Source organism: Chanodichthys erythropterus, chromosome 7 (assembly GCF_024489055.1).
Source record: "Chanodichthys erythropterus isolate Z2021 chromosome 7, ASM2448905v1, whole genome shotgun sequence".
NCBI classification, from domain to species: Eukaryota; Metazoa; Chordata; class Actinopteri; order Cypriniformes; family Xenocyprididae; genus Chanodichthys; species Chanodichthys erythropterus.
The window spans coordinates 41,778,872-41,790,916 of NC_090227.1; the positions used below are offsets into that span (position 1 = coordinate 41,778,872).

General features: G+C 32.5%; 1 protein-coding gene across 3 annotated transcripts; it reads left to right on the forward strand.

The window, feature by feature from the left end:
• The first annotated feature begins 4,438 nt into the window (after positions 1 to 4,438).
• Positions 4,439 to 12,044, forward strand: slc33a1 (solute carrier family 33 member 1). 3 transcript variants are annotated; one of them, XM_067390621.1, is made up of 7 exons: positions 4,439 to 4,514; positions 4,983 to 5,766; positions 8,367 to 8,569; positions 8,661 to 8,845; positions 8,984 to 9,101; positions 10,174 to 10,389; positions 10,466 to 12,044. In XM_067390621.1, the coding sequence occupies exons 2-7, from the start codon at positions 5,025 to 5,027 to the stop codon at positions 10,631 to 10,633; spliced, it is 1,632 nt and encodes a 543-aa protein (XP_067246722.1). In that variant the 5' UTR covers positions 4,439 to 4,514; positions 4,983 to 5,024; the 3' UTR covers positions 10,634 to 12,044. The 3 variants fall into 3 exon arrangements, with proteins under 3 accessions (XP_067246722.1, XP_067246720.1, XP_067246721.1); XM_067390619.1 differs by having other exon boundaries at positions 4,462 to 4,701; XM_067390620.1 differs by having other exon boundaries at positions 4,468 to 4,553.
• Position 12,045: the final 1 nt, after the last annotated feature.

The following is a 12,045-nucleotide window of genomic DNA, read 5'->3' on the forward strand; positions in this document are numbered from 1 at the left end:
TATCATCAGCCCGCTCGGGGTATGTGATTGCTGATAGGGAGGAGTTTGACGTTAAGAGTCAGAGGAAAGTTTCTGTGGGGGAATCCTGACGATTCGTTTACTTTTGAAGAAGAACACTTTTCAAAAATATACTAGCTGCACAAATAACTAGATTTCATCTGGACATATATAACACATAATCAGTGTTGGGTGTAATTAAGGACTAAGTAATGTAATTACTGTAATTTGATTACTTTTCCCTTGAAAAGTAACGTGAAGGATTACTTTTAATTTGATTACAGTTACTTCTGATGTAATTGCATTGTAGATTATGCAACAATTCTGTATTATTAAATGTATGTTTTTTTTTTTTTGCTTTTACACACTTTGGTCTGTTCAGGAATGATTTATGCAATTGTATATTGTTTATTTGAAATAATTAAAAGAGCAGGTTCTTGTCTATCCACTATCTAAAAAAAAAATTGGGTTAAAAATAACCCAAATTGGGTTGAATATGGACAAACCCAGCGGTTGGGTTAAATGTTTGACCAAAGTGCTGGGTAGTTTTATTTAACCCAACTATTGTTTAAAAATGAATATATGGCTATCTTAAAATGAATCTAAAATATGTTGGAAATTAAAAATCAGACACATAATTACTAGAGGCAACTATAATAATAGAAAGGCGAACATTTGTTTAGCGTTTAATCATTCATTAAACTTATTAATAAATGTTAATTTATTAAACATATTAATAAATATTAATTTCTAACATACTTTGGGTTTATTTTAAACAATAGTTGAATTAAATAAAACTACCCAGCAGGATGGTCAAACATTTAACTCAACTGCTGGGTTAAAACAACCCAATTGCTGGATTTGTCCATTTTCAACTCAACTTGAGACAGCATTTTTTAGAGTTTTGTTCATCTGGTCGAGGTCGATATGGGATTTAGAAAGTAACTAGTAATAAGTAATCCAATACTTTTTAGAGGGAGTAATTATTACAGTAATCTAATTACACTGTTAAAGATGTAATTTGTAGCTAGTAATTAATTTTTTAGAGTAACTTACCCAACACTGCAAATAATAAATATGTTTAATAAAATTATTGCTAGTTGTGTATACACATATTTAAATGCATATATACTTATATACACATACACACACTAAATTTGTGATACCGATAGCCGATATCTGCCGATACTGATAACAATAGTTCGGGGGTTTTGCCTTTTATACCTTCTTTTAAATTAATGATAATTTCATTATAATTAATAATTAATCATTATATTTTTAATTATTATATTTTGAAAGAAATGCAAATAAAAACTTTATTCTCTCCATTTCATCAACTTGCTTCAGAGTGACTGGTATCAGTTATAAACATAAACTCATTACTCAAATTAATATTAACACACATTAACTAAATTCTGAAGATTAAATTAATATTTCTTAACTTTCTGAATGTTATTAATTCATATAATTACTATTAATATTGAACATCAAACTGGTTTCTTAGCATTTTCTTTACACAAAGTACAAATTCGGTACATTTTCCTGCCCTCTTTTTATTGACAGGATATATTGGCCCTGGCTATCGACTGCTTTAAACTATATATATGTATATTAGACATGCACCAATATATCGGGCCATAGTTGGTATTGGCCGATAGTGATTATTGGCCAATATATCGGTTTATCTCTGATATATATCAGAGATAAACCGATATATCGGCCAATAATTGGTAATATTTAATATATATTAAATATTGGTATATTAATATAACCTAATATAATATATATATATATATATATATATATATATATATATATATATATATATATATATATATATATATATATATATATATATATATATATATATAATACACCTTAGAGATAAACCGATATATCGGCCAGTAATCGGTAATATATAATATATGTTATATATTGATATATTAATATATCGTAATATATTATATTAAATATATATGTATATATATATATATATATATATATATATATATATATATATATATATATATAATATATATATATATATATATGAGATAAACCGATATATCGGCCAATAATCGGTATCAGCCAATAGCCGATAGTGTAAAAATGTGCTTTTATCGGCCATATATATAAACTAAAAATTCTAAACAACTACACTTTACTCATCCTCATGTCCTTTCATAGGCCTTTTTTTTGTTTTTACTGGGGTCCAGTGAAAAAAACGTGTAAATAAAATAAGTACTATAGTCTTTGAACATCACATGAACAAACAGGAAAACAGGTCTCATTGCATCTGCTTTTTCCATTGACTTCCATAGTATTTTTTTTCCTACTATGGAAGTCAGTGGCTACCGTCAAATGTTTGGTTACCAACATTCTTCAAAATATCTTCTTTTGTGTTCAGCAGAACAAATAAACTCAAACAGGTTTGGGACAACTTGAGGGTGAGTAAATGATGACAGAATTTTCATTTTTGGGTGAACTTAAATGAGCAGCAAGAAAATGGCAAAAAGATTGAGTTAGTTTACTCTCACACGTCTGATCACATGTCTTTATTCAACATCCTCTGTCACATGCATTTAAACCATTTTACTGATTCCACGCGGCTCCACATTCAGCCATTCATTATCTCTGATGTCTTCTTTAACTGTGAAAGCATTAAAAACACAGACAACACATTGCTTTGTATAGGATTTTATGGCTTTTAAAGATCAACATGTAGCCTAAGTATCATATAGCATAGTGTTTAGTTACATTATGTGAATATGTGTATCAAGCATAGATCAAATTTTTCTCTCCCTTTATTTTTCAATTATGTCTGTTGACTCTAATTACACACTGCATCTGTGGCCTTGTGAGAATGGGACAGCTATTTCAGGCCATGGTCACATGTGTTTTAGTTTATGAGTTATGACTTTAGTTTGGGCTGGTGGTTAGAAAGTCATTACATTTTAATATGAGCCAGTAATATGTTTTGAGAAGCACCAGGTGGAAGACAGTGTGTTATTTATACATTTTTGCCCATGCAAAATTGATACCAATATAAATATTTAATTCGGACATAAAAATCTTTGAATATTTGACTTTTTTACTAAATATTAAAAACTGTAGATGATATTCCGCTTGAATTTACTTCATTACATTATTTTCAGTATAGGTTGTACAATAGTGAAGAGCTTCTTTGTATGGGTTGTTATTAAATGAACACTTTTATTATAATACAGTGTAATACAGCCTTCCGTTTACACTAGCGTTCAAAAATAAGGGGTCAGTAAGATTTCTTTAAAAGAAATTAATACCTTTATTCAGCATGGATGCATAAAACTTGAAAGAAAGAACATTTTATTCTCTTACAAAAGATTTTTATGCTTTTTTTTTAAACATCTATTTCTATTCATCAAATAATCCTGAAACTATGGAACAAATGTTTCCAGAAAAATATTAAGTGGTAATAAAAAAAATTTATATAATATGATAAGAACTATTTCTTGACCAAATCTGAAGTAATTGCTGCTGAAAATTCAGCTTTATCATCAAGAAAATATATTGAAATAGAAAACAGTTCATTTAAATTGTAATGATATTTCACAACATATCTTTTTCTCACACATTTTTTGTGTTTGTGTATTAATATATATAAGTGTGTGTGTGTGTGTGTGTGTGTGTGTGGGTGGGTGGAAGAAACAAGTTTTTAAAAATCAAGTGAAAACATGAATTTTTCAAATAGTTAAGAGAGAGTTATTTACTTTGCTTCACGACCATGTGGTCCTTTGCAGGTGTCTGAATGATGTCACATCCTGTCACATGATATTGACTGCATGACTTGAACCAAAATGGTCCCTTTATATTGGTTGGCAAATATTATATTACACTGGAAATTAATTTTTCCGGACATTCTTTCTCATAACAAAGCAACGACTTCTACACATAATTTTAATACCATTTTGCATTATGTTGATATATAAAATCATGCCAGAATAAAAAAATATATACATTTATTACATTTTAAGATATTTTAATCACAAATGAAATGGCTGTATTGGCCTTTGGACGGTTAAACCGAATGGCCTTTTGACACTTCAAAATCTTTAAAATACCTTTATATGTAGCAAAATATAATTAAAACCTTTTGGATTCAATAAAAGAGATCTAGTTGTACTACCTTACATACTTTGGATGTCATATCTTTGTTTTTTATTATTATTAAGGCCTTTGGACAAAACAATGACCCATCATGTCACTGACCCATATATATATATATATACACACAGTATTAAATATTAATAACTCGCATTGTCAATCAACCACAGCAGCTACACAAAGACACTTCTATTTTTATAGCTTTATGTGTCAGAAGAGAGTGAAATGTAAGTATGGACAGATATTTCCTCTCTTTATATATGAAACCGTCCGGGCGGAACTAAAAACTGACGCTGTAAGACACGTCAGCTGAAGCACTGGGGACACATTTAACCGACGCACTGCTCCGGCTTCCTTCTCATTTCAGCTGTCAGGTGTGCTTTCTACGCTTCCTTGCGTCTTGTAAACATTAGGTATACTATATATTTGCGTGGATGTGTTTGTCTCAGTAAAGTGTTGCTCATTTAAAGCCACAGAACAGTGTGTTTGTTCCGTCATTCGTTTTGTTCATTGATTCATTAATGTCTTGACTTGTCATGTGGTGTGTCATCATAGTGCAAGGTAACCATGAATCAGTATATTTCTTATCTCATGCTCGATTTGAGTATCAAACGCACTTTTAATGAATATCAATGTCTCTGATCTGATGTTATTTGTTATGTTTATTCATCTTTACGTCACGTGAGAATCAGAAGCAGCTGTTTTCTTCATCTTTTATGTGTTTTGATGATGCCAGAGAGGAATTAAGATTTTCTTCATAGTCTTCCAATAAGATGTTATGATGTTTAGTTGTTCCACAGACACCCTAATGCGGCTGTTTTCATTGCTTTTTGTTCATTCAGGTGTTTTGAATACATATTTGGATTAATGCCTGGCAGATTAAGATGGAACTGTCTAAATCTATCACACACAAGAACGGGAGGCAGAGGAAGCCTGTGGTGTCTAACTCGGATATGTGGGCGAGGGAGTCCAAGCTAGAAGTTGAGGATGATGAGGAGACTCTTCTTCCAAACTCAGGCCGTGTTGACAGACAAGCGAAAGTGTCTAATGGGATCAAAGGAGAACTGAGCAATGTGGCCCTGTTATTGTTCTTGTATGTTCTTCAGGGCATTCCTCTAGGCCTGGCCGGGAGCATCCCTCTCATCATGCAGAGTAAGAGCGTCAGCTACAAGGACCAGGCCTATTTCAGCTTTGTCTTCTGGCCCTTCAGTTTAAAGCTGTTCTGGGCTCCTCTGGTGGACTCGCTGTACCTGCAGCGGTTTGGCAGGAGGAAGTCGTGGCTGGTGCCCACTCAGTACCTGCTGGGGCTTTTTATGCTGTACCTGTCGTTCACGGTGGACTCCATGCTTCAGACGGATGGTCAGAGGGGGCCGGATGTGATCACTCTGACCGCGGTCTTCTTCATGCTGGCTTTCCTCGCAGCCACGCAGGATATTGCCGTTGACGGCTGGGCTTTGACTATGCTTTCCAGGGAGAATGTGGGTTATGCTTCCACGTGTAACTCTGTGGGTCAGACGGCGGGATACTTCCTAGGAAATGTCTTGTTTCTGGCTCTGGAGTCTGCTGATTTCTGCAACAAGTATCTGAGGTTTGAGCCGCAGGAACGGGGCATTGTGACGCTCTCAGGTATATTCAACAACTGCCTGATGCATTATTTAATTACTTTTTATATATATATATATTACACATATATTACACATATACACTACTGGTCAACTTTGGAAACATTACTATTTTTAATATTTTTGAAAAAAGTTTCTTAAGCTCATTAAGGCTGCATTTATTTAATAATAAATACAGAAAAAACAATAATATTGTGAAATATTATTACAATTTAAAATTATGGTTTTCTATTTTAATATACTTTAAAATATCATTTATTCCTGTGATCAAAGCTGAATTTTCAGCATCATTACTCCAGTCTTCAGTGTCACATGATCCTTCAGAAATCATAATACTCACAATACTCATAATAATCACAATACTCAGTTATTATCAATGGTGATCAGTTTATAAGTTGTATTATCAGTTGTTGCTTAATATTTTTTGGAACCTGTGATACTTTTTCAGGATTAATTTATGAATAAAAGGTTAAAAAGAACAGCATTTATTAAAAATATAAATCTTTTCTAACAATATAAATCTTTATCACTTTTTATCAATTTAACACATCCGTGCTGAATAAAAATATTTCTTTCAAAAAAACGAAAAAAAAAAAAATTACTGAACCCAAACTTTTGAACGGTAGTGTATATTGTTACAAAAGATTTCTATTTTAAATAAATGCTGTTTTTTTTTTTTTTTTTTTTACTTTTTATTCATCATAGAATCCTGAAAAAGTATCACAGGTTATAAAATAATATTAAGCAGCACAACTGTTTCCAACATTGATAATAAATCCTCATATTATAATGATTTCTGAAGGATCATGTGACACTGAAGACTGGAGTAATGATGCTGAAAATTCAGTTTTGATCACAGAAATAAATTATATTTTAAAGTATGTTAAAATAGAAAACCATAATTTTAAATTGTAATAATATTTCACAATATTTTTGTTTTATCTGTATTTATTATGAAATAAATGCAGCCTTAATGAGCATAAGAGACTTTGTTCAAAAACATTAAAAATAGTAATGTTTACAAAGTTTTGGCTGGTAGTGTGTGTTTATATATGTGTTTATGTGTACTTGTTTTGACTATACTTGTAAGGGTCAAATGTCCTCACTTATATTGTGAAATACTTTCACAACCCACTAGTGAGGACATTGACTGGTTGTCACTAGTTAAACAGGCTTATAAATCAATCAGAAGAGGTTTTTATTTAAATCTAGTGTTCTGCACATGTTTCTGTGATGGTACTGTAGGTTTAGGAGTAGAGGTTGGGTTAGGTGATAGAAAATATCATAGACCTGATATAAAATCAATGGAAGTCTATGCAATGCCCTCACTAAGATAGCAAAACAAACCTCTGTGTGTGTGTTTATATGAATGTATGGGTGTATTTGCATGTATTTGTTTGTATGGTTTGTGTGTGTGTGTGTGTGTGTGTTTGTACATGTGTGTTTGTATGTTTTTGTGTGTGTGTTTGTATGGATGTGTTTGTATGGATGTATGCGTGTGTTTGTGTGTGTATGCATGCATGTGTGTGTGTGTGTGTGTGCATGTTTGTATATGTATGTTTGTGTGTGTGTGTATGCATGTTTGTTTGTGTGTGTGTGTGTATGCATGTTTGTGTGTGTGTGTGTGTGTGTATGCATGTTTGTGTGTGTATGCATGTTTGTGTGTGTATGCATGTTTGTGTGTGTATGCATGTTTGTGTGTGTATGCATGTTTGTGTGTGTGTATGTAATGCGTGTTTGTATACATGTGTTTTTATGTATGTGTGTGTGTTTGTATGGATGTATGCACGTGTGTGTTTGTATGTGTGTGTATGCGTGTTTGTGTGTGTGTGTGTGTGTGTGTGTATTTGTGTGTTTGTATACATGTGTTTGTATGTATGTGTGTGTTTGTATGGATGTATGCGTGTTTGTATATGTGTGTGCGCGCGTGTTTTTGTGTTTGTTTGTGTGTGTGTGTGTGTGTGTATGTATATGCCTGTTTGTATACATGTGTTTGTATGTATGTGTGTGTGTTTGTATTTGTGTGTGTGTATGTAATGCGTGTTTGTATGGATGTGTTTGTATGTATTTTGTGTGTTTGTATGGGTGTACAGTGTATATACATACATACAAAAGTTTGGGATCAGTAAGATTAAAAAAAAAAAGATGATATTTTTATTCAGCAGTGATGTATTAAAATAAACAAACGTGACAGTAAAACATTTAACTTGTTACAAAACATATTTTAAATAATTTCTGTTCTTTTGAACTTTCAATTCATAAAAGAATCCTTTCAAAGAAATGTTTCCACAAAAATATTGAGAACTGTTTCCAACATTGATAATAATCATAAATGTTTCTTGAGCAGCAAATCCTCATATTAGAATGATTTCTGAAGGATCATGTGACACTGAAGACTGGAGTAATGATGCTTTGATCACAGAAATAAATTACATTTCATAATATATTAACATAGAGACATTCAGAACCCCACTTTTGATAAGTAGTGTGTGTGATATATATATGGTACCTTATCATTCTTCAGTATTAAACAGGCCTAAACATATAAAATCATGTGACTAGAGATGCAAGTTTACTGATACTTTGTACTTTACTCTGTCTCAGATTTCTTGTTCTTCTGGGGGATTGTGTTCATGGTGTCCACCACTCTGGTTGCTGTCCTGAAGAAGGAAAACAGCAGACACCTGCACACTAAGAAGAAGCCTAAAGAGGAGACACAGGGTGTCATGGAGACTTACAAACTACTGTTATCCATCATTAAAATGCCCACCGTCTTCACCTTCTGTGCTCTTCTGCTCACTGCTAAGGTAAAGCCACTCAGTTCACTCTGGTCATCTTCCTGTTTAAATTGCTGTAACTTTGCAATTATATGCAAATCTACTTTGTCTCTACTTTCAGATTGGTTTCTCTGCCGCGGACGCCGTGACGGGGCTAAAGCTAGTGGAAGCCGGGGTTCCTAAAGAGCAGCTGGCTCTGCTGGCAGTTCCCATGGTGCCTCTGCAGATCCTGCTGCCTCTGATTATTAGTAAATACACAGCTGGTCCACGTCCACTCGACGTTTTCTACAAGGCCTTCCCATTCAGGTACAGACTGGATCCACACACATGCCTTGACCCTTGACTTTAAGAGCTGTGATGTACACAGGAACTGAGCAGCCTCATTAGAGGGAACACATGCATTGTATAAAGTAATAGGATGCATGTGGCTTGTGTTTCTCAAAGGCTGCTGATTGGTCTAGAGTACGCCCTGCTGGTCTGGTGGACCCCGAGTGTTCGGCAGGAGGAGGGATTTCCTCTGTATTATTACGCTGTTGTGCTGCTGAGCTACGCTTTACATCAGGTGAGCTCAGAGTCATTTTGTCAGCAGTTTAATCAATCCCTTAGAAGCATATATTTATAATTTATATTTATAACTTTGTATAAATTTACCATATATCAATACATCTATATATTTATGACTTTAAACTTATGTTAGTAAATGCTGTAATTAATATTAAATAAGATTAATAAATGCTGTAGAAATATTGTCAATTGTTAGTTCAGGTTAACTAATATAGTTAAGGTTTCATTTGTTAACATTAGTTATTATAAAGTGTTACCAATATAATTAATATTATAATCATATAATATAATAACTAAAAAAATTAAATAATATATATATATATATATATATATATATAACACATTTTTATATATTTATGTTTTATAAAATTTAAATGTATAAAACAAGACCATAATAAAAAATAAATGAAACGATAATAAAAAATAAATATATGATTTATTTTGTATGTATAATAATATAATTAAATAACAATTTATATTTATAATAATAAAATTGTTGATTATATTATAATTATAATATAATTTAATTATTATAATTATAATAACATAACTGAAATAACAAATTAAATTATACACATACAAACAGTATATGTATATAATGTAAAATAATGTAATATAAAAGTAGATCACCAAATGAAATAATTAAGAGACAACCTGTAATGTTAATTTTAATGTGTATATATAAAAAAACAACAATATATCTTGAAAAATCAAACATATTTACACACATAGTATATTTAAATGCATTTATAATATATATGTATTTTTATATAATCGTTTATAACTCAAATGAAACAAATAAATAATATATTAAATAATATTTATTTATATCTATATAGTTATGTATTTATATGTATGATAATATAAAATTATAAACAATATAATGCATCACAAATGTGTATATATAATGCATGTGTGTAATATACAAGTGTAATAATACTAAAAAGTAGAACTAAGTAAACTGCCATTTCATAATACAATATTATTTAAATTGACTGTTTAGAATTAAATCAGCACACTTGGGTTGGATTTTGTGCTTCTATTCATTGTAAAATGTCTTTCTCCTCTAGGTGGCACTATACAGCATGTATGTTGCCTGCATGGCCTTCCATGCCAAGGTCAGTGACCCTGTGATTGGTGGCACTTACATGACCCTTCTGAACACTGTGACTAATCTAGGAGGAAACTGGCCCTCCACTCTCGCTCTGTGGCTCGTAGACCCTCTGACCTCTAAAGAGTGTCAGGGAGCCTCTGGGCAGACGTGCGGCTCGGTTGAAGAAGCAGGGGTAAGTGTTTTATTTCATCTTTTATTCCCCTAATATTTAACTATGGCTACTTTAACCTGTTCTTATGTGTCTTCAGCTCTGTGTCCGAGAGGGCGGTGCGTGTGTGACAGCATTAGACGGTTACTACGTGGAGTCTGTAGTGTGTGTTCTGATTGGTCTCTGCTGGTGGATCTTCTTCGGAAAGAAAATGAAGCGGTTACAAGAAGAGAGTCCCTCTGCGTGGCATTGCAGGGCTGCCAAATAACAATCTCTATTGGACTCTATTGTGTCTTGTTTTTAAGTTACTCCATGCCTTGGCCTCTCTTTCCCTCTCTGAGTGACTGCTTGTTTTTGTCACACTACAGCAGGCCTGTAGTCAGGCTTTAAACTCTTTAAGGACTAAAATAAAAATAGTTGAATTATTAAATTATTAGCTGCATATCCGTTCCATTATCCCCAAAAAGCAAAGCTTTAATTCAAAATTGAACATCTATACAGCTAGAGATACATGAGAGTAACCGCATGACATTCACTGATCAGTTGCCTATTTAATCAAGCATTTGTTTTACAAATACTTGAGGTCATGTGCCTTGCACATTTCTGTTTTAGTATGATACAAGTTTTTTCTAAAAAAAACAACTTGTGTTCTGATATCATACATGAATGATGAAGCAGTTGCTAAATTCACATTTCAACTTTTTCTGTGTTTTTTTTTTTCCTCAAAAAGAATTGATTCTAATTGAGCACTTCAGGGGAAATGTTAATCTTTTTTTTTTTTACCCGAATGACATCATTGATCACGTAATTGTGAATGAAACTGGTTGTAGTACTACTGAAACTGGTTACAGAGGTGAAAATGTTTATATTAAATTCATTGTGTTCTATTATGTTTATAAATCATAGACTTTAGCAAGGCCAGGAAAAACATATTGACAGAGACTTTATATTTTCTCATCTCTTATTTTTTAATTTTTGTTTGGTCCTTTTCAGTGTATTTTTATGGCCAGTGCTTTTAATGCAGTTGTGACTGAACTTTCTGTTCACGAAACCAACTATTTTTTGTTACTTTCCAAAATCCATGGCAACAAAGTTAATCATTAGATTTTCTGTAAATTAGGGTACGTTTACATGACAACAATGTACTAAAAACTTGAGTTTTTCACATACAGGCGACATTATAAAAACGATTTTCATTCACATGGATCCGCAAAACGGCTAAAAACGCTGCTTAATTTCAGTAAACTGAATTTACGCTTCACTAGGAATAACGGTCAATTTTTATAATGGTTACTTTTCTGAAATAAGACATTCTTTACGGAGAATTTGGCCGGAAAAAGCGAGCTACGAAGGACGAAGCCTTCGAAACGACGTGTCACTCGTATTGTTTTGAATGGTAGAAAGTGCAATGCGCAATATGGCGGAATAAGTCCCGCCTTCTAAATAAGAACCAATGGCCAATTGGTAAAGTCATCGCGTCACTGCAGCGGCCGTTAGAAGCTTTGGTTTCTATAGAAACAGTCAGAAGCGCGCCTCCGAAATGAGACCCGTCGCATTTAGGACTGCGCATGCGTATTAGCTTGATCTAACCTGGAAAAATACCGTTTTTTGTTTTGTTTTTTGTCATGATTCGAGCTTTTAAAAACAAAATATATAAGATAGTTGTTGTCAGATTTCATT

Coding starts and splice junctions, on each gene's coding strand:
- slc33a1 (XM_067390621.1), top strand. CDS start 5,025: ATGGAACTGTCTAAATCTATCACACACAAGAACGGGAGGCAGAGGAAG. Junction 5,767..8,366: donor GGGCATTGTGACGCTCTCAG/GTATATTCAACA, acceptor ACTCTGTCTCAG/ATTTCTTGTTCTTCTGGGGG. Junction 9,102..10,173: donor TGAGCTACGCTTTACATCAG/GTGAGCTCAGAG, acceptor TTTCTCCTCTAG/GTGGCACTATACAGCATGTA.